A 22812-nucleotide genomic window follows, 5' to 3' on the forward strand; every position below is an offset into this window, starting at 1 on the left:
CGGCTTTGAGCCAAAACCGTTTGGTGAACCCCTTCTCGGCCCCTTGCCGTAGTCCTACACCTCGTTCCTTCAGATCGGCTGGGGTAAGACGTATCGCCTCTATCCATGCAAACTTCGAGGAAAGAAACTAAGACCGCAAGCTCCGACACCACTTGAGGGACGAGGGCGCTTCCGACTCGAAAACGCTTAGCAACCACGGGCTTCCTCCGCCGCTGGGCCGCCGCCGGGATCCTCTTCCGGGGCAGAGGTCGTCCCGCCCCTCCCCGCGTCTCCTCCAAGATGGCGAGCGGCGGCAGCGGGGGGGTGTCGGTGCCTGCGCTCTGGAGTGAAGTGAACCGTTATGGCCAGAACGGCGACTTCACGCGCGCTCTCAAGACGGTCAACAAGAGTAAGTGTCGAGGCGGGCGCTGGGGCGGCCCCCGGCCGCAGGAAGCATGCGGCCGCCTCGGGGCGCGCGCGACCACCGCCGAGTAGACGCGGGGGTGGAAGATCCCGCCGCCCGCCGGCACCGGGGCCCGAACACACGGCGCGCGTGAGCCGCAGCCCCTCCGCTCCACCTGACCGGGCCTGGGGCCAGGGCTGCCTAGAGCCACGTGTACTTCCCTCTTTACCCACCGCGGGAAGCGACGGTGGAATTTAAAGAGACCGCAACCCCATGCGCCTCTTTCAAACTGTTTTCTCGTCTCCTCCGTTTTTACTCCTTATTTCGCGGATATCTCACGTCGCCGCCTCTTCTCTTTTCCTTTTAGAGGAGTGATCAAGACAGTGTTGCTGAGGGAGCTTTTTCTCTTCGGCCGCCTCGGAGGGAGGAACCTGCTTAGGGACACGTAGTTGAGAAGCTGATGCTAACGAGGTGGAAGCTGCTGTGTAGACTCCGGGGAGAGGGGAAGGGGCTGGATCCGGATGTTAGGCCTGTCACTCTCATAGATACACTCTCTCTCCGGTGTCATCAGATCAGAAGATGTGTGTGTGTGTGTGTGTGTGTGTGTGTGTGTGTGTGTGTGTGTGTGAAAGCAGTGACATTCGCAATAACGTGGCAAGAAAAGTTTGGCCTGGTTTGGTTTGGTTTGGTTTGGTTTTGACCCCTGATAATCTCGAGTCAACTGCCTTTGGTGTGAAGTTTACTCCTTGCATTCATTTATCCTTTACTGTGTAACTGCCATAGGGCCATGCTCTTTAGTGCTCTCTGTCCTGCCGAATTCTTCTTTACCGAACATGCAGCCTATATTTGGTAGATTCGAAAAAGTGATTACCGAGACCGGGTTTGGCTGTTTAAGGCAGTAATAACATACAAAGTGTGTCAGTAGCATACAGGATTGTATAAATAATTTTCAGTATCCTATTGTTCACGTAAAGAAGTAGTGATTGTGCCACAGTGCACTTGGGTGATTTCAGACATTAAGGAAAATAGCTACTTACTGGAGTTCATTTGATTCCTAAACTTGTTTTGAATTAACTTTTAGCCTTTAGCTAAACCTGCAACCAGTATCATTCAGTAGCAGTGTAGTAAGTATTTTGCAGGAATTATGTATTTATTTATTTATTTATTTTTAATTATTGTTTTTTTTTTTAATTTATGAGAGAGAGAGGCAGAGACACAGGCAGAGGGAGAAGCAGGCTCCATGCACCGGGAGCCCGACGTGGGATTCGATCCCGGGTCTCCAGGATCGCGCCCTGGGCCAAAGGCAGGCGCTAAACCGCTGCGCCACCCAGGGATCCCTTGCAGGAATTATTTAATCAGCACTTTTTTTCCCCCGATTTATCAATATATATTTTCTTAATTGGGAAAGATTCATTATGACTCTTACATAGAATTGGGTTCCTAATGTTCCCCAGGGGTAAAGGGAATGATTGTGGTCATTTTGACACTGAACAGCTGTTTAGCTTTGAAACTTTGCCGCCTGAGTCCTTCCCTGTCTTCTGACGGTTGTCTTAGATGAAAGGGGAAATTTTGAATGGTTTTTGAAAATACTGCCAGCAAGATAAGTTGCATTCGTATACTTCACAGCTTATGGATTTTTCTAAAGTATTCTTATTTAATCTTAATAACTTTCATACTCGTTTTGCAGATCAAAAAACTGACATTTGGCAGTGAAATGATTTGCCCGAGACCTAAAGACAGTAATGACAAGCTTATGCTCAAACCTAAGTCATTTGCTTCCAAATTCTACGTGAATTTTTTTTTTCTCTGTGAACTAATGAAATAATGTAGGATGTAGCATGTGTCCTAAGGTGGAAAAGCTGGATAAAATAGCTTCTCTTTTCTTTATTTCATTATTTTAAAAAAATTGGGGGTGGGGGAATCCCTGGGTGGCTCAGCTGTTCAGGGCGTGATCCTGGAGTCCCAGGATTGAGCCTCGCGTCGGGTTCCCTGCATGGAGCCTGCTTCTCCCTCTGCCTGTGTCTCTGCCTCTCTCTCTCCCCCCCCCCTCATGAATAAATAAATAAAATCTTAAAAAAAAAAAAGTTTTTGTTTGTTTGGTTTTTTTGGTACATGCATCTAGGGAATCTATCTCATTGGAAATCTTACTAATTTGTAACTGTCTTTTTGCCACTTCTTAAGTTAAAAATGAAGATCAGTCTTTTTTTTTTTTTAACATTTCAACTAATTGTTGTTGCTGCAATAAAATGTAAATGTCCCTTCTTGTTCTCTAGTACTGCAGATCAACAAGGATGATGTAACTGCCTTACACTGTAAAGTGGTATGCCTTATCCAAAATGGAAGTTTCAAGGAAGCCTTGAATGTCATCAATACTCATACTAAAGTGTTGGCCAAGTAAGTGATTTAGTTAGTTGTTTGTGCAGTTATTAGAAATATGGCTACCATCGCTATAACCATTTCCATGTTTTTTTCCCTTCACTATTCAGTGATTTTTTAATCACTTTTTTTCCATTTTTGCTTAGCAATAGTATCTTTGTTCTTTTCTGCCTTAGGGAGCCTTTTTCTTTATCTGTCTTTCCTTGGAACCACTAAGAAGCAGGTAAACTACTGAAGGATATGGGGCATAATGAATTCTTGGAGGCCATAAGAACAACTCAGAAGCTTAATTTAAAAAGAAAAGTAAAAAGGCAGAGGGACTAGAACATGTAGGGTAGGGATATATAAGTAGAACCTTTAGGATGGTGTGGCAATCTTAGCCTGATCTCTGTGCCTACCTCCTTTGAGAATTGTTGAGGTAGGATTTTAGGCCAAGATTGTTCAGTGTCAGAGTTCTTTAGCAGTCTTTAGAATATATAACATTTGTTGTTGTTCATCTTTTTCACTTATTTCATTTATTATTTCATGAAATGTGAATTTATATTCTAAATTGTTACTGTAATTTGATTTTTCTTTACAGTCATGCCTAAACCCCCGAAGAAATGTGTATAAAATAAAGTTTTTTTGCAGCATATTTACTCTTTTGTGAAATTCTGGTTTATAAAGCAGTGTACAGTTGACCATTGAACATCTCAGGAGTTAGGGGCACCAATCCTCCACACAGTCGAAAATCTCTGTATAAGTTTCAACTCCTCAGAAACTGTACTGGGAGCCTACTATTGACTGGAGGCCTGACAGATGACATAAACATATTTCTATATGCATTATGTACTGTATTAAAGTAAGCTAGAGGAAAGAAAATGATACTAAGAAAATCATAAGAAAGAGAAAATACATCTAAGATAGTATATCATATTAAAAAAACTACATACAAGTGGACTCATGCAGTTCAAATCCATGCTCACAGGTCAACAACTATATAGTATGCTTTTTGTATAAGAAAAGGAGGATATAAGAATTTATATGTGGGGGCACCTGGGTAGCTCTGTGGTTGAGCATCTGCCTTTGGCTCAGGTGGTGATCCCAGGATCCTGGGATTGAGTGCCGCATCAGGCTCCCTGCAGGGAGCCTGCTTCTCCCTCTGCCTGTGCCTCTGCCTCTTTCCCTGTCTCTCTCATGAATAAATAAATAAAATCTTTAAAAAAATTTATATGTGTATTTTCCTGTATTTGCAAAAATAAACATTAGCTGGAGAAACTGAATAAAAATAGTCATTTGTAGGAGGTAAAGGGGAGTGGGGTAGATGTGAATAACAATGGGAGTAAAACTTAGAGTTCTAGGTCTTTTTGATTTTGGAGTAGTTTGAGCCATATTTATACAGATAGATTGAAAATCATTTAAACCTTTACTGAAAAGGGATACCTGGGTGGCTCAGTCTGTTAGTATCTGCCTTCTGCTCAGGTCATGTTCCCAGGGTCCTAGAATCAAGTCTCCCTGTCGAGCTCCCTGCCAGGTGGGGAGTCTGCCCCTAGGTCTCTTTCTGCCCCTCCTTCTGCTTGTGTGCATGTGTGCTTTCTCTCTTTCTCTCTCAAATAAATAAAATATTTTTTAACAAACCCACTTTACTAAAAATAAAAGAAGTAAAAGGGATTCTGCTTTCTAGTAAACATATTTATACTACCATATGTTGAATTTTGGTCATTTTGTGACATAGGTAGATTTGCAAATAATTTTTAGGCTAGTAAATAAAAGGTATTGTCATTTTGCTTGATAAATATTTTCCTCATGAATTATGGTTAAAACTCCAAAATGAGTATCAACTGTCACATTAATGTAGATGAGTTAAGTCAGTATAAATAGGTAGTGATTTTGTAGTTGTGTGTTTACCAGTAGTTTGGTTGGTTTCAAGTACTATGTTTTTTTAAGATCTTAGTTACCTTTTCTTTGCTATTCATTTGATTCTTGAACACATTTAAAGCAGCTTTATATGGCTTATTATTTAATTAGTAGATTTAAGAAACTTCTGTAATAACCCATTTAAAATAGTGTTCAGGAGTGTCTGGCTGGCTCAGTCGGTGAAGCACACAACTCTTGATCTTGGGGTTGTGAGTTCGAGTCCCACGTTGGGTGAGGAGATTACTGAAAAACAAAACCTTGAAAAAAATAAAATAGTGTTCAGGTTGTTTTTCTATCTAAGACAATTAGTTATTTAGCTGATTCATTATTTCATTCTTAAATGTTTGTTTCAAAAGTCCAGTAATTTTAAGACTATCCACAAAAGCAAGAGAAACAAGGGAAATGGATGTAATATTTTCTCTGCCACTTGTGAACTAATTTTCAGGCATTGCTAAACTTTGTCAGTTTCCTTATCTGTTGTTAATGGAGGTTAAATGACTTAATATAAGTCAGGTGCTTACAGCAGCATCCAGCATATAGTGTGTGCTCTGCAGTGTTAGCTAATGATCAGATACTGGTTTTTTTCTTTTGCAGTAACTCGCTTTCTTTTGAGAAGGCATATTGTGAGTACAGGCTGAACAGAATTGAGAATGCCTTGAAGACAATAGAAAGTGCCAATCAGCAGACAGACAAACTAAAGGAGCTTTATGGACAAGTGGTAATTACTGCTTTAAAATACCTGTTGACAATCATCCTCGGTGAGCATGACTGTACCTATAAGGAGCAGGGATGAGGAACCTCAGCCCATCCTGATGCTCCACAAAACTTGCCACCAAACCAATTCTTGAGGTTTGAACATATTCCCTCTTCTTGATCTTCACACAAACAGTTGCATATGTAGTATTCTATGAATAAATTACTCCTTCAGGGTAATTAGAAACTTAAAAACATCCTATGAAATTTTGACTTTTTCGTTGGAAAGATGAAGGCCAGTGGGTTATATTTACACAGTTTTGAAATTGTATTTCTTTCTAGTTTTAAACACATTTTGTTTAAGGTTAAAATAAAGTAAATAATGATAAGAATTTGGATGACTTCAGCTACTTTGAAATCCATAAAAATATTTTATTCTGAAAGAGTTGGAGGCATATAAGTAAGCCTAAGGTAAAAATAGAGCTATTAATGATGAGAGTACAGAAATGTTTTATTAGAACTAGCAAAACCCTCTCAAAGATTTTTAAAATGTCAGTAAGAGCAATTAATGAATTAAATGTATTCTCAAGAGATAGTAGGAGTTTTAACAATACATACTGGTTGGAGAAAGATTTGAACAAGTTCATGGATTATAAGTTTATAAAGAACTTTTAAAGTAAGCTTGGGAAATTTAGGGTAAATTCCAAATTTAAGGCAAATTTTGAGATTGATGAAGGGTACCAGTCCCTGTCATATATAGCTGACTTGACATAATATACCAAGAGTGACAGTTCTTACTGCCCTTTGAGAACAACTTGAATGAAATAAGCAGGAATTATGTTTTGTGTACTTGACACTAACCCTATACTAGCTGGTTTCTGGGAAAGAGAAAATAAGATTAAATACTGCAAACTCCTAGGAAATATTAAGTCCTTTTGTTAACATCTAGTTTTGTTCCCGTTCACTGGGGCTTAATAATCATTTTATGGATAGGAAAATTTTTTCATTGTAAGTCAGATTTAGGGCAGCCCAGGTGGCTAAGATGTTTAGCACCGCCTTCAGACCAGGGCGTGATCCCGGAGACCCATCCCTGCTTCTACCTCTGCCTGTGTCTCTGCCTGTCTCTCATTCTGTGTCTCTCATGAATAAATAAATAAATCTTTAAAAAAAAAAACAAAAACAAAAAAAAAAACTCAGGTTTAGCTAACAGCATGATTTCTTTGGAAAGATTTTCTTTCACAACTCACATAGGCACTTACCTAACCTAAAAAAGGAGGTAAATACAATGACTTTTCTATCTGAATCATGACCACAAATCTAGTGGAGATTCATTTATTGCAAGTTTTTGAAAGTATTAGTAGCACACAGAACTAATTGAAAATTTGTAAAGAAAAACCTGTTGATTGCCCATATCATGCTGAATTAGATTTCCTACTTAGTGATTCAAAAAAGGGTTTGTATGATGTCTTCTCCTCTGATCTTTTACTTGCTATCTTTCTCCCTAGTTATACCGGTTAGAACGCTATGATGAATGCTTAGCAGTATATAGAGATCTCGTCCGAAACTCCCAAGATGATTATGATGAAGAGAGAAAGACAAACCTTTCAGCAGTTGTTGCAGCTCAAAGCAATTGGGAAAAAGTGGTTCCAGTGAGTATCTCTGTATATCCGCACAGCTATAAAACAGTATTCTTGTCTAGTGTCTGACTGGTATTTTGCTCCATGACAGGAAAACTTGGGCCTCCAAGAAGGCACACATGAACTATGCTACAATGCTGCATGTGCACTGATAGGACAAGGCCAGCTGAGCCAGGCAATGAAAATCCTACAAAAAGCTGAAGGTTGGAAGTTTATTAAAATTCTGTGTAATTGTAATGTGCATATAGCTTAAAACAGTATTTCCAGAAACTGCATTTGATTTTTGTGAGGTTTATTAACAGAAATTACTGATTCAGTGGGAATTTCTCACAATTCATCTCATCTTTCTCTTAGCATTTTAACATGTCTCTCCCCTATTTCTATCTAATCCCTAAGCCAGAGTACTTGTCCATTTTCATCCACACCAGACCTTAATTTTTTGAAGGCTTTTTAATAAGTTGCTATGAATATTAAATGTAAATTGAGTTAATGTCAAGCATTTACAGCAGTACAGGGCATATAATATAAGCATCTAATAAATATTGGTAATTATTAAACTGGTACTCAAATATAGTGATAATTTGCTGTGCCTATGTGTGTATGTGCATGCATACACATACATTATTTATATTGATAACACTATTCAAGCACAGTTTAACTCCATATAGTATGTTTTCATATACAACATTTACATGCTTTGAAGCTTTTAATTAAGAAAAAAGAAAACTAGTCTTACTAGCTTATGTCTGGTTTTAACTCTAAGAACATATAAACTTTTCTTCTGCATACATATGTTCCTGGAATACAGGGATATAGTGATATAGGGACTGTGGTGATGGTGAGGAGGAAAAAAAGGTGAAGCAGGGTCAATTCTAAATGTTGAAGGTTAAAATAAAAACAAGTTAGGGCAGCCCAGGTGGCTCAGCGGTTTAGTGCCGTCTTCAGTCCAGGATCACATGCAGGATGTGATCCTGGAGACTCAGGATCGAGTCCCACATCAGGTTCCCTGCATGGAGCCTGCTTCTTCCTCTGTCTGTTTCTCTGCCTCTCTCTCTCTATCTCTGTGTGTGTGTCTCGTGAATAAATAAATAAAAATCTTTTTAAAAAAAGAAAAGAGCATTGTGAGAAGAAAAATATGTTTGAGAATTATAATAGCTTGATTATACCCAGTGTTGACAGTAATATGGAAAAGGACACTCTTATACACAGAAGTTTTGAGTATAAAAGTAATACCAACTTTACATTGGGCAGTTTGGTGATGTGTGGCATATTTTAAAATTTGCATACCCTTTGATCCAAGGATTTCATTTTAAGGAAATAAAGTAATTAATAATTAGATAAATGAAATTAATTGTAAGGAAATACTTAAATTCATATATATTTTTATGAATGGTAATTAAAGGGATGGTCATAAGAAAAAAATGGAAACATGAGTTTCTGCCCTATAAGAGGATTGGCTAAGTTTTGCCATTACCACAAAATAGATTGCCATACAGTCATTTAAAATAAAAATGTAGATCTAGGGGCTCCTAGGTGGCTCAGTTGGTTAAGGGTCCTATTCTTGGTTTTGGCTCAGATCATGATCTCATGGTTTGTGGGATCCAGCCCTGCATGGACTCCATGCCTAGTGAGGAGTCTGCTTCTCTCCTCCCTTTCTCCTTCCCTCCCTCCCTCCCTGCATGGACTCCATGCCTAGTGAGGAGTCTGCTTCTCTCCTCCCTTTCTCCTTCCCTCCCTCCCTTCCTCCCTGTCTCTTTCTGAAATAAATAAATCTTTTTTTTTAAAGAGAGCCTTGATTAAAAATATAATAATAATGTAGATCTGTATTTATTATAACATTAAGATGTCCAAAATATATTAAATGGAGAAGAGAGGCTTCATGGCACTTTCATTTCTAAAGCAAATGTGCATTTGCATTTAAAAATAGTAATGGAGGGATCCCTGGGTGGCGCAGCGGTTTGGCGCCTGCCTTTGGCCCAGGGCGCGATCCTGGAGACCCCGGGATCGAATCCCACGTCGGGCTCCCGGTGCATGGAGCCTGCTTCTCCCTCTGCCTGTGTCTCTGCCTCTCTCTCTCTCTCTGCCTCTCATGAATAAATAAAATCTTAAAAAAAAGAATAATAATAATGGAAATGCTAACAGTGGTTATCTCTTGATGGTGGGATTATTGTCTTTGTTTTACTACTTTTTTGTCATTGAGTTTTTGCAATCAACATTTTATTTTATTTATTCATTCATGAGAGAGGCAGAGATTACAAATGAAAGAAAAATGCCAGAGAACTAGAATGGTCAGGGACTGGAAGTATTTATGTAACGTAATTGATGCTAATAATTTCCAAATTTGCTTATTATTAAAATTATCTTGAGATCTTCTGCCTAAAAATTTAATTCTTTTTTTTTTTTTTAAGATTTTATTCATGAGAGATACAGAGGCAGAGACATAGGCAGAGGGAGAAGCAGGCTGCATGCTGGGAGCCCAGTGTGGGACTCCATCCTGGGACTCCAGGATTGCACCCTGGGCCAAAGGCAGGCGCTAAACTGCTGAGCCACCCAGGCATCCCAAGAATTTAATTCTTACTTCTCAGAATGGTGAAAAAAATGGGAATTACCCTGCAATATTAATTTTAAAATCATTTTTTCCTATAGATCTTTGCCGCCGTTCATTATCAGAAGATTCTGTAAGTATTCTACTGTCGTTAAACCCAAATTTTACACTTCTAATATAAATTTATAGGGTGTTATTTATTGACTTGTTGAGATAGATGATGATTTATTAAATGTAAATCATAGTAAAAATCTTCTTGATCCTTATTTGATGGAGTCTCAGGCTGGGAAATTACAATACCAGAATTTTTATATGCCTTATACATTTTATTTTAAATTTATATTAATATAAATTTATTCTCTAATTTAGATGTACGGCTCAGGTCTTTGAATATGGGTCCTTTCATAGAATTTCATGCATATTTCTTAAATGAACCACATAATCCAGCAGTCTTGATTTCCAATTGCCTTAAAGACACTTGTGAAGTAGTGTCATTACAAAATCCTTATACTTGTTACCCTTTTCACCAATATTTTATTGTTTTCTGGCTCACACCTGTTTACACAGTAATTTACTTTTGGAATCACCTTTATCTGATTCCCAAATTTTAACAAACTGACTCTAAGGGAAGTTTTCTGAAAATTTATGTTGTCTATAAGATTGTGTATCTTTGGAATGTTTGGAATACTTGAAAGATATGGAGATCAATTTTTGGAGCATTTACAAGGGAAAAAAGTTTCTTTTTCTACTTAGGATGGGACTGAGGAAGACCCACAGGCAGAACTGGCCATCATTCATGGGCAGATGGCTTATATTCTGCAGCTTCAAGGTCGTACAGAGGAGGCGTTGCAACTTTATAATCAGATAATAAAACTAAAGTAAGTTATTAATACGAAGTGCCTTTTATAGGGGATGAAGTCTCTTTTTAAAGGTTTGTTTCTTTTTGACTGTTGCTTATTGTTCACAGGCCAACAGATGTGGGATTGCTAGCAGTGATTGCAAATAACATCATTACTATTAACAAGGTATGGGATATCCATGGCTTTCTTACATTTTACATTGAAAACATATTACCTCCGTTTCTTTCTAGGTTGACTTCTTTTTTCCCTGACACAGTCCAATTGTAGCAAAATTACAATCACAATTTAACTTTCATAATGATGATTCTGTAAGCTATGTTCAAGTAATAAAACTTTTTTGCAGTTACAGGCTCTGGACTATCTTACCCTTTTCCCAGTTTCTGATAATATCGAGAATCTATATATTGAAAAATAAATTGTTTGTGGACTTCTAAACTAAGCATGTGTATGTTTTAAATGTCTTTTTCACCTAGTGATCCTGAATACAAGTTTCCTATATATAATTTTTTTCTTTCCAGTGGTTTTCATTTTGGGGGAGGGGAGACATGGACAGATTCTCTTTCTCTACCCACCTCCAAACCACATGTAAAATATTACAAGTATATATAAATGATCCTAAAGAATACTATACTAGTAAAATTAACCAACATTTAGAACATTGTTTTAATGGAAGAACATCTGAAGTTCAGATTTGAAATTCAATTCAGTAGAAAATAAGAAAAGTTAACATTTGATTTCTTTTGATAAGCTGTCTGATTTTTCAAGTGCCATCTTATTTCATCTTCTGAATTATATTTTTAGGTGGTAGTACTTATCTCTAATTTGTAGGAATATAATCTGAAGCTGGAAGGAGTTAAGTAATTTATATAAAGTCACAGCCTGTTAGACGTAGAACTTTGATTCAGATTCTAGTCTCTGACTCCTTCATGGCACCTCTCTCCTCTTACAGCAGAAATTCAGATGGTCCCCAGAGATGAGATAATAGCATTAGAGACTAGTAGTTATAGGATGTTGCAGGCCATTGGCATAGTTTAGTTTTCCAAAAATTGATTCTGGTGTTTAAATCTTAGCAGCATTATATACCTGCATGTGTTTATGAATTATTTGAAATGCGGGCAGCCCCCGTGGCGCAACGGTTTAGCGCCACCTGCAGCCCCGGGCGTGATCCTGGAGACCCTGGATGGAGTCCCACGTCAGGCTCCCTGCATGGAGTCTGCTTCTCCCTCTGCCTGTGTCTCTGTCTCTCTCTCTCTGTCTCTATGAATAAATAAATAAAATCTTTAAAAAAAAATGAATTATTTGAAATGCCAGTGAGGATAAATTCTTTTTACCTGATAAAATTATGAAGGACAGCATGTGAAACACAAAATATCTTAATCTTTTGTAATTATATACAGAAATTTTTTTAGTTAACGGACTTTTTATTCAAAATAGTGCTGAATGCAATAGATCAAAAGAAATGTGAAACTCAATCATTACATCATTTAAAAATCACATAAGTAATCAAATAAATTTACATGGTTAAATTTTTTACTTTTTAACTGCCATTATTGATGAAAGAAAAGATCTCTGGGCTGGCAAATTTGTAGCTCACCCTTGAAGAAGGGTTACAGTTTGAAGGTATAAACAGCATAAGCAAGTGAACATATGGAGAAATACTTATGACTTGTGGAAAGAAAGTGAGAAAATAGAAGTTAGAGGATACATATATGCTAGCTATTTAAAAACTTTTTAAAGTTACATTAAATGATGCCAAGGTATGGGAGGCCTTGAAAAATCAAATTTTTGAGTAAAAGCTGAAGTTTAAGAGAAGATAGCAAAGTTTAAAAGAAGTCTGGTAGTGGCATGGATGATGAAGTATTAAAATAGTACAGAGGAGAACCAACTAGAAATCTGGTTTCTTAAGAATTGATTTATATGAAAGTCAGTTTTCTCATGCACATTAAAATAAATTTACATTGGTTTGGAGCTTCACACTCAGGAAAAGTGATACCTATTTTAGATTCCTTCGTCTTCAAACTAGTAGAAGGCCTGGTTTAAAAAGCATGGGGTATCACTTATTTGCAAATAAATATGGTATTTAACAAAGCTAGAAGGCTATGCACACAGTAGACATTCAGATGCTCCTTTTGTCCTCAAGATGCATGTAATTTGTCTTCCTAGAAAAGTAAGTGACGTTCTATAATTCTAACAAGACTTTTTAAAGGCAGATAACACTGTTTGCTGCACACAGAAGTTTGAGAAATTGAGCTTCTGCTTAGGTGAGAAGAACCTTAAGGAAAAGAAAAACATAAAAGAAAAACAGCTATGTTACATTTGCATTTTTTACTAAAAATGGTTTCAAAAGAGTTGTGAACTTATTTCTGAATTTTAATGATTTGTTTACATAATGACTGTTTGAAAAAGGAAAGAATTTCCTCATTTGTCATCTGAATTTTAATGGGCATAGTTTGTAGATTGCAGATTTCTTTGTATCTTTGTAGTCCTAATTTCCACTGTAAGATTCGTTCTGTCTGTGAGTACTTTTCTTCAAAACTCAAAACAAGTAGTTAATAGTGGAAGGATAAATCAAAAGAAAACTAAGAACCCAAGACAAATTTACATGCGTCTCAGGGGTTTAAACAATCTAACCAGGTAGATGCATTATCTTCCAAGCTTTCTTGTGTACAAAATAACTAAATGGAAGAGGAATAAAGCCCTCAAGTGTTAAGAGTTGAAGTCTGAGATTGTTGTTAATAGCAGATGAACTTTTCTTTGTCAGGACCAAAATGTCTTTGACTCCAAGAAGAAAGTGAAATTAACCAACGCAGAAGGAGTAGAGTTTAAGCTTTCTAAGAAACAACTGCAAGCTATAGAATTTAACAAAGCTTTACTTGCTATGTACACAAATCAGGTAGGTAACAAACCTCTCATTGCCCTAGCTAAACCTTTTGGAGTATGGTATAAGGCATAATGGAAGTATCAGTACAATCTATGTATGCTTCTTGTCTTACACCGGTGTATTTTTTAGAATGTCCTATATCGTAGATTTTATTTATTAAACAAGCAATTTGCCCAATTCTTTGTAAAAGTCTACAGCTGGAAGAGAATACTATTCATACTTGTAAATGAGGTACTGTTCTCATTATCATATTTCTAATGTCTCTGAATTAAAGTGGAAATGATCAAAGATGTTGACTGTGATTATAGGTTAAGATTTGTCTTTCGTTTTAGTTTGTACATAATTACTCAAGTTACAAATGCTAAAGAGGTCAATTCTAATTCTAATATGCATTAATTCTATAAAGATTTCAAACTCTTCCATAGCAGAGGTTTTCAGTGGGAGAGCGAAAGGCAGCAACATTTTTATTATTTAGAACTAAGCCAGGTTATTTTTGAATACTTTAGCAAGAAATACCTATGCATTTTGTTGCTTTTAAGCACAGGCTGATACTTGTATTTTCTTTTTTTAAACAAAACTGTGGAATATAAGCATCCAAATTAGTATTTAGAACTAGTCCTTTCCAGGGTGCCTGGATGCTGAATTGGTTACATGTCCAACTCTTAATTTCAGCTCAGGTCATGAGCTCAGAGTTGTGAGATCGAGCCCAGTGTTGGGCGTCAGGCTCCAAGCTGGGCATGGAGCCTGCTTAAGATTCTCTCTGATCTTCTGCACACTCCCTCACCCTGCCCTGAGAACTAGTTCTTTCCTAAATGCTTTTGTAACTTCTAGCTTAAATTTAGTAAATGAAAATCTTTTCTTATAGGAAAAAAATTGAGAATAGATCATAGAAACCACTTCTTTTACCCCAGATAGTTCTTCACTTGCTATTGTCTTTCAGCTGAGTTTCCTTCCTTTTCCACCCCCATCCTTTTCTTTTTGGTCATTCACTTCATTTCATTTCATTAATTTAATTAACCAGCTTATTTTTGTTGTCGGGGGGCGGGTGGAATGCTATTTTCTAGGCAGAACAGTGCCGCAAAATATCTGCCAGTTTACAGTCCCAAAGTCCTGAGCATCTCCTGCCTGTATTAATCCAAGCTGCCCAGCTCTGCCGTGAAAAGCAGCACACAAAAGCAATAGAACTGCTTCAGGTAAAGGAATTATTTGAATGTTTCATGAAGTGTTATGTAGCATCCTTGTTTCATTTTCATTATAGTAGCCTGCAAACTTGTAAATAAACGGGAAAACTAATAGGTAACATACCACTAGACAAATTCCAAATGTCACTTGGTTAATTCCTGAGCTACAGCTTTGTTTTTTGTAAGTTTGCATTATGGGGCGCCTGAGTAGCTCAGTCGGTTGAGTGTTCAACTCTTGATCTCAGCTCAGTTCTTGATTTCAGGATGGTGAGTTCAGGCCCTGTGTTGGGCTCCACATTGTGCCTGGAGCCTACTTTAAAAAAAAAAAGTTTGGATTAGTAAATGGTTGCCATAAACCCTGAAGAATGCTTTTCACTTGGAGATCAATTTAGCATGAGTTAGTTTGTTTTAGGTTTATAATGTCAGAATATGCTTAACTTCTTTTTTCAATAATGTATTTTCCAATGAATCCTAATCCAAAACCTCAATTACAGAGATAGTGACTTGGTTTTTATCCTAAATCAGCTGTTACATTACATGTTTGAAATTCCTGAGGGTACTGTACTCTGGAAAGTTGAACATGATAAAATTAGAACCATCCTGAAGGGCAAAGTTGCCTAGCAAGAATTCTCAGTAAGGAGGCAGCATCTGAGTATCTTATTTAAACAGACAAAACTGTGTAATATTAATTGTTATTTCTCTATTAATGACTTCCTGGAACTTGATATTATTACACTTCCAGAGCATAATTTTAAAAAATGGATATCAAATAAGTAGATATCCAATACAATTTTTCCAGAATTGAAATTTTGGACCTGAAACCAGACCTTTACCAGAACTGAAACCAGAACTTTAATTTAACCAGACCTGAAACCAGAACTTTAATTTTTAAAACTGGATTTTAAATTTTATGTAGAAATGATCATTGAAATGTGTGCAGTTGTGTAAATTGAGATTTTTCTTTTCTCCAACTAAAAACACTTTAGGAATTTTCAGATCAGCATCCAGAAAATGCAGCTGAAATTAAGCTGACCATGGCACAGCTGAAAATTTCCCAAGGTATTAATAGTTATTTCATCATGGTTAAAATATTTAATGGAAACATGGTTGAAATGTTTCTGAAGTAGTTGTGAGTTATGTGGTTTTAAAAATTTTGCATAATGAAGCATAATCATTGATGTTTCAAACAGCTTTTGCTCGGGTTATTCTTAAATTTTTGGAACAATTCTCAATCTCTGCCTTGAAAGTAATTAGAAGCAAAGAAATCCTATGTTTCAAAAGACCATACTTAAACTTCGTGGATATGTTCAATGTAGAAATGCTCATTATCTGTCACTTGAAAGTATTTGCATGAAAGAAGGGTTACTTTGCATTTAGTTTTCTTAGCCGATTATACTTTGTTTATAGTTTATGACCCACATCCTCGGAGAAGAGGCAGGGAAAACTGACATTTTTTAATCCTACAGAAAACTTGACTAGTATTTTTTGTCCATGATTTGAACCAGCCTTGAATGATTATCTAGAGCTGTGTTGTCTGTATTTGGTACCACTTTCACATGTAGCTATTTTAGGTTTAAAATTAAATGAAATTTTAAAAATCATTTCTTCATTTGTGGTAGCCACATTTCAGAGGCTTCATAACCACATGTGGCTAGTTGAACAACATAGATAAAGACATTTTTATCATAAAAAGTTCTGTCTCTGGCATAGACCACGCATTCTCGATATAGGGGTGGGATGGGGATCATTTGTTTGGGGGGTGGCCAAAAAAAATTACAGATATTATGATGGCTAAAATGAAAATTCCACGGGTAAAGATGAGAATAGTTGACAACTAGAGGGAAAAAAAAAGTCTTACAAGATTCCCTTAGTGTTTAGTGATAAAAACAAAGTTGAGAAACATTGTTGGTCTTGGTACCTGGCTGGCTTAGTTGGTAGAGCATGCAACTCTTGATCTCAGGTTTGTGAGTTTGAGCCCCAGAGCATAAAGAGAACTTAAATAAAAAAGAAAGAAAGAAACATTGTTGTTCCCCATTATCTATTCTCACATTTCCTTACCTTCCTCCCTTATTTCTTTTTCCTTTTCCCACTTCTCCTTTTTCTTGCTTTTCCCCTTATTTTCTTTCCTTATCCAGTTTTCAGTTTATTTTTGAGAGGATTATTTATCATACTAAAATTACTAAGAGCTGTCATTGATTTCTATTTTGTTTTTAAAGATTCTGAAAGGTTACATTACTGATATGTACAATGAGTAGAAAGTATTTTAACACAGTAGGAAATTTTCCATTGCACTCATATGTGTAGTAACATGTTTCAAGGTCTTTAGGATAGGATGTCCTTTAAGTTAGAATTTGAAAAATGTTGAAATAGAACTCAGCAGACTTGGTGGGAGTTGCAAGACTCCTTTCCTATAGCATCTCTGCCATTAACTTTCTTTGTGGGTGTAAGCAAGGTATATAGTGTTTCTTAGGATTCATTTTCTTTATGTATGTGTAAGAAGAATAAATAGAGCACATTATCCCCAAGATCCCAAAGTTTGGGTATTTAGAGATATTACAAAATGTGACTTAAATTTCTTATTTTTTTTATAATAATAATGCTTTCTTCTGTGTGATAATGATATTTTTAATCTCTCAAGGCAATATATCCAAAGCATGTCTAATATTGAGAAGCATAGAAGAGTTAAAGCATAAACCAGGCATGGTGAGTTTATAACCAAAATATTTTAAGACTAAAAAAGTAGTAGAATAACAGTCTATTGGTATGTTTAATGTTTCTTTGTATTTAATTTCTTTTTAATTCATACTATAGGAGTAGTAGGTAAAATAGGTTACTTATCTGCTCTACATTTAATGGCATTTTGTGTTCTGCTTTGCATTGATTCATTATTTAGGCAAATATACCAAGTACTATTTAGGCCTCATATTATCACTAAAACCCAACCTTAAATAACCTAAGACCTATATAGGGAATTTCTTATCTTAATTATTGTATCATGTCTTCAGTGTGGTATCTTGAGTTAAAATAGTTTAGTGATAGTGGTGGCCAAACAATTTAGTTTTTGTTATGTGATGATTCAAGCTTTGCAGGTTTAGACCACTGATAACAGCTATGAAAGCATCTATTTCTAAGTAGAGGCTAATGCTGTCGTTGGTGGTATTTACATTTATCGAACAGGGACTTTTATTCATGTCTGTATCCTCTAACACAGCTTATTTACAGTTGGCTCTTAGTAAATGTGTAACAGTATTATGGTAGTGCTTTCTCTTTTGAAGTTTCATATTTAAAGATTGGACTACAGTTCTTCAGTATTAGAATCAAATATAGATGTTTCTGATATTTCATATCTGGCCTTTTATTACCTTTCAAGAAAATTATTCACTTCATCAGTGTTAAATTTATTGGTATAAAAGTTATTCAGGTATGTCCTGTTTATCCCTTTAATATCTGTAGAACCTGTCTCATTCATGAAACTGTTTATTCAGGGCTTCTTTTTTGTTTTCTAATCAGTTTAGCCAGAGATTCATCAGTTTTATTGATTTTTCTCAAAGATCCAGCTTCTTGTTTCTGTTTCTTTCTGTCCTCATCTCATGTTGCTACTCCCATTCTCACTCCATTCTAGCCACATGGGTCTCCCTGCAGCCCTTCCAACACACTAGCCAAGGCTTTCACTGGCTTTTTTTAGCTCAGGCCAGATAGAACTTATCATGGAAGTTTACCCATGCTGATGTGTACCTCACTGATCATACATTGGAAGTTGCAACAGTGTTTTAGTATATAAACTAATTTTCTAAGCACTCATTCTCAACTATTATACTTACCTTGCTACACACTAGTGGTCAACTGGCACTGGTTTAAGAGGAAAGTTATATTTTATAGATAACTACACTTTGTATTTGGGAACCACTGTTGTATATGGTATTTTCTAGTGATTATGGTCTAGAAAGATAATAAATTTTATGATGAATTTGGTACTGGCAGAGAGCCTAACAACCTTTATATACTTTTTTTTTTTTTTCCAGTTTTTTTCATTTTCAAAAAACTTACTGTGGGAGAAAAGGGGGAATTTTATTCATTAATTTATACTTTTCGCTGGTTAGGTATCTGCATTAGTGACCATGTACAGCCATGAAGAGGATATTGATAGTGCCATTGAGGTCTTCACACAAGCTATCCAGTGGTATCAAAACCATCAGGTAAACAAATGGAGTAAATTGTTATGAGGGCATGTTTTTACATGAAAATAAAAAACTGCAGTAGTGAACTCAAGTTACAAAAATTGAAGTATTCCAAGTTGCTGTTTAAAGAATGGAATACTGTTGGATTGTCAAATTAATCTTTAAAGTATAGTATACCAGATCCAGGTAAATTTATTAGAAATAAGAATTATTTTAAAATGGAGGAAAAAAAGCTCAGTTATGGTTTTGAAGTCCTTTCTAGTTTGTTATGTTGGTGTATAATCTCAAAAAATAATAATACATGAGTGCATATAGGAGTACTCATCTTGGGCAGCCCCGGTGGCGCAGTGATTTAGCGCCGCCTGCAGCCCGGGGTGTGATCCTGGAGACCCTGCATGGAGCCCGCCCCTCTCTCTCTCTCTCTCTGAATGAATAAATAAATTTTTAAAAAGAGTACTCATCTTTAGTGGCTAGAGAGCTCATGGATGGTACTAAGTGGTGGAACAATAAATACATGCAATAATTGTATCTCATGTTTCCATGGAATAGGAACATCTTCATTTTTTCCAGTATGGGTCTTTATAAGTTGGCAATATCCAACAGTAATCCACTGTTAGTTTCAAGGTCTATATGTGGCATTTATACTGTTGGCACTATTAGCAGTGTTGGGATATCAGTGTTTGGAGACATACTGTATTGATTTTGAGAACTATGGTGACATATCTTTAAGATTTGATTATGAAAAAATATTTCTAGTTGTAGATAATCTAAAAAGAGATAGATTGTGTTCCAAATTCATAAATTGGTCATCATTTGTATAATTTGTCTACCTCCCTCCCCGTATGTTTTTGTGATTTTTATTGTTTCATGCATTCAGTAAAACTTTGAGGAATTTAATGGATAGGGCCATCTTAAAGATCTAATGAATATGGTAACTTCACGAACTTGGTAGATATCTACCTTAAAGGTTTTTTTTCCTTTTATTGAACCTTTAGCCCAAATCTTCTGCTCATTTGTCCTTGATAAGAGAAGCTGCAAACTTCAAACTCAAATATGGGCGGAAGAAAGAGGCAATTAGTGACCTAGAACAGCTATGGAAGTAAGTTCTGAAAGGTAGAGATGTAAAAATGCAAATTTATTGCTGTTATTTGACACAAGGAATTATTTTGCTTATTTATGTTACTTTTTCCAGTTTTATAAACCATTCATTAACTTTCTTTCATTCTTTTTTTAGACAAAATCCAAAAGATATTCACACCCTGGCGCAGCTTATTTCTGCTTACTCACTTGTAGATCCTGAGAAGGCAAAAGCGTATCCTTTTGATTATTCTTCCAGACAGCTCCCAAGTAGTGTGCTAGATCCCTTCCAATACCTATTTTGGCCACGGCTTTTTCTGTTGTAAATTTCAACAGACGGAACACTTTTCTAACTAGTAAGATCAAAAATGAGAATTTATTGATTAACATGACTGAAAAATACAGTAATAGATCCATCTTGGAGCACAGTTTGATTGTTCCAGAAGCAAAAATGAGGTCAACAGGATGCAGCTTATATCAGGTTCAAGTACAGCAGCAAAAAAGAAAAAAAGCATATTTTATTTGGGTAGTTGTGAAAGATTCTGAAATGTCTTTTTGATTGAACTCTCTTAGGTCGCATACCCATCTCAAACATTTACTGAAAATAAGAGATTCAGTGTCCTGATTGGCTGAGTTTGAATCATGTGCTACTTCAGTCAGGGTGTGCTCCCAAATGCAACATGGAGTGGTAGATGTTAAGCAACCACAAGTCAAAACCTTTGTAGTGAGCAAATCTATGTTTGATAGTTGTTTTGGAATAGAGATTTTATTAAGCCCCCATTTCAAAGCACAGCACCAACTTAAGGAATAAATGATTAGATTATGGCTCCTTTATTTAGATATATAATATATAATTGACTTTATCATCTGATTTGTTATTCTATAGAAGATTTAAGAAAATTTTATACTTTTGACAAAAGACATAAAGAGTTTTTCTTTTGGCAGACATATATGTGTGTATATATTATGTTCCTGAACTCCTGTTTGATCCCAGCCTTAGTAAACACCTGCCCTCATCAGATAGTATGTCTCTAAAAGTAGATGTCGAGGCTCTTGAAAATTCTCCTGGTGCTACTTACATTCGGAAAAAGGGTGGAAAAGTTGCTGGAGATAGTCAACCAAAGGAACAAGGGTAATATTTTCATTGTAACATTCACTAATGTGGACTTCAAATTACATAAGGAATGAAAAATACATTCTCCGAAAATACCTTGTGAATAAAGTTTAGTCCCCCTTGTTTCTTTTCCCCTTCTTTTTTGCTAAACCCAGTTAGTCCTCATCCTGTTTACCACCTCCCCCCATCCCACACCAAATTAACCTTTGGTATTGAGTGTATATCCTTCAGGATCTTCTTTGTGATTACACACAAAGGTGATTTAGAAATATTTTCCTTGGATTGGTGTATTTTTTGTTTTTTTGCAGAAGAGGGTTATATTGTACTTATCCACCTTGCTTTCATTTACTAAGTCGTGGAGATTTCTCCATATTCTTTTTTTTTTTTTTTTTCTTTTAAAGATTTTAACTTAACTAGAGAGAGAGAGTGAGCATGAACAGGGGGAGGGGTAGAGGGAGAAGCAAACTCACCACTGAACCCAATGCCAGGCTCTATCCCAGGGCCCTGGGATCATGACCTGAGTTGAAAGCAGATGCTTAACAGACTGAACCACCCAGGCGCCCCTTCTCCATATTCTTAGCATAGACAGATTTCATTCTTTTTATGCATAGTATTCCATTAGCTGAATGTCCTCTGCTTTATTTACCTGTAAGTGTTTATGTACATTTAGTACATCATCTAGTAATTCTATACCAGTTAAGATGAGGTTTGCTGATTTGGAGGAAAGATTAACTGCCTTCGTTAACTTAAAAAAAGGTCAGATTCTGATTCTTATTCTCCCACCTGGCCATCTTAGAAATACAGTGGAGGCCTACTCAGTGAAATGTTTAAGATTCTATGAATAAAGACTTGGGATGAATAGAGAATGGAAGAAATATAACCCTTCCCCAAATTTGTGGTTTTTATGGTTTTTCACTATTTTCTCCTTTTTTGAATGCCTTTTGAAGTGTAAAATTTTTTCCTAACTTAAAAAAAAATACCAGCAATAGTATATGAGTAACTTCATTATGAACTCTGGTAAAAAAAAAACAAAAAACATTGTCATCATCATAACAGATTTTTAAATGAAGAATTGGAGTCTCAAAGATACTACCTTGTTCCAAATTCCATTTCATCATATGAGTCTCACCCACTTCAAGCCTTATCAAGAAACCCAAAATGAAAAATTCAGGCCAAATCTTAAGGGGATTTTCAAATAATACCTGTTTAAAGATTTCCTTTTTTCTTTTCTTTCTTTTCTTTTCTTTCTTTTCTTTTCTTTTCTTTTCTTTTCTTTTCTTTTCTTTTCTTTCTTTTCTTTTCCTTCCCTTCTTTCCTTCCTTCTTCCTTCTTTCCTTACTCCATTCCTTCCTTAGAAAGTAGGTTCCGGGGATCCCTGGGTGGCGCAGCGGTTTGGCGCCTGCCTTTAGCCCAGGGCGCGATCCTGGAGACCTGGGATCGAATCCCACGTCAGGCTCCTGGTGCATGGAGCCTGCTTCTCCCTCTGCCTGTGTCTCTGCCTCTCTCTCTCTCTCTCTCTGTGATTATCATAAATAAATAAAAATTAAAAAAAAAAAAAAAAAAGTAGGTTCCACGCTCAGCATGGAGCCCAGTATAGAACTTGAACTCATAACCCTGAATTTAAGACCTGAGCTAAGACCAAGAGTTGGGTACCTAACTGATTACCATCCAAGCACTCCCTATTTAAATATTTTCAGTATTTTTTTCCTTATCCAAAATAGAGTTGAGTAATTAGTAAGAATATAGTTCTTTTCTAATCTTTTAGTCTTCTCTTTTTCATTAGCCAATTATTAAGGCATTGACCTTTAGGCTTTTAAATTTCAGCATGTTATTTTCATTAGGCATTATTAAAGCCTTTTATGATAACTTTTGGATACAAAGGCTTAGTTTTTTTTGTTTTTGTGGGTTTTTTTTTTTTTTTTTTAAGATTTTATTTTAAGTAATCTTTATACCCAACATGGGGCTTGAATTCACAATGCTGAGATCAGGAGT

The 22812-nt window shown here is 36.3% G+C and overlaps 1 protein-coding gene across 1 annotated transcript in view; it reads left to right on the forward strand.

Moving 5' to 3' along the window:
* Positions 1-228: 228 nt before the first annotated feature.
* SRP72 (signal recognition particle 72) overlaps positions 229-22812 on the forward strand; it is a 29559-nt gene continuing 6975 nt past the window's right edge. Inside the window, exons 1-16 of the mRNA XM_025435535.3 lie at positions 229-388; positions 2656-2776; positions 5249-5372; positions 6853-6996; positions 7076-7187; positions 9631-9662; positions 10283-10407; positions 10497-10554; positions 13151-13282; positions 14335-14463; positions 15438-15510; positions 17090-17154; positions 18552-18647; positions 19625-19728; positions 19864-19941; positions 20701-20838. Coding sequence (XP_025291320.1) covers positions 280-388; positions 2656-2776; positions 5249-5372; positions 6853-6996; positions 7076-7187; positions 9631-9662; positions 10283-10407; positions 10497-10554; positions 13151-13282; positions 14335-14463; positions 15438-15510; positions 17090-17154; positions 18552-18647; positions 19625-19728; positions 19864-19941; positions 20701-20838 — 1640 coding nt within the window. The 5' untranslated portion in view covers positions 229-279. The remainder of the gene's footprint in view (positions 389-2655; positions 2777-5248; positions 5373-6852; positions 6997-7075; positions 7188-9630; positions 9663-10282; positions 10408-10496; positions 10555-13150; positions 13283-14334; positions 14464-15437; positions 15511-17089; positions 17155-18551; positions 18648-19624; positions 19729-19863; positions 19942-20700; positions 20839-22812) is intronic.

This window comes from Canis lupus, chromosome 13 (assembly GCF_003254725.2).
Source record: "Canis lupus dingo isolate Sandy chromosome 13, ASM325472v2, whole genome shotgun sequence".
NCBI lineage: Eukaryota > Metazoa > Chordata > Mammalia > Carnivora > Canidae > Canis > Canis lupus.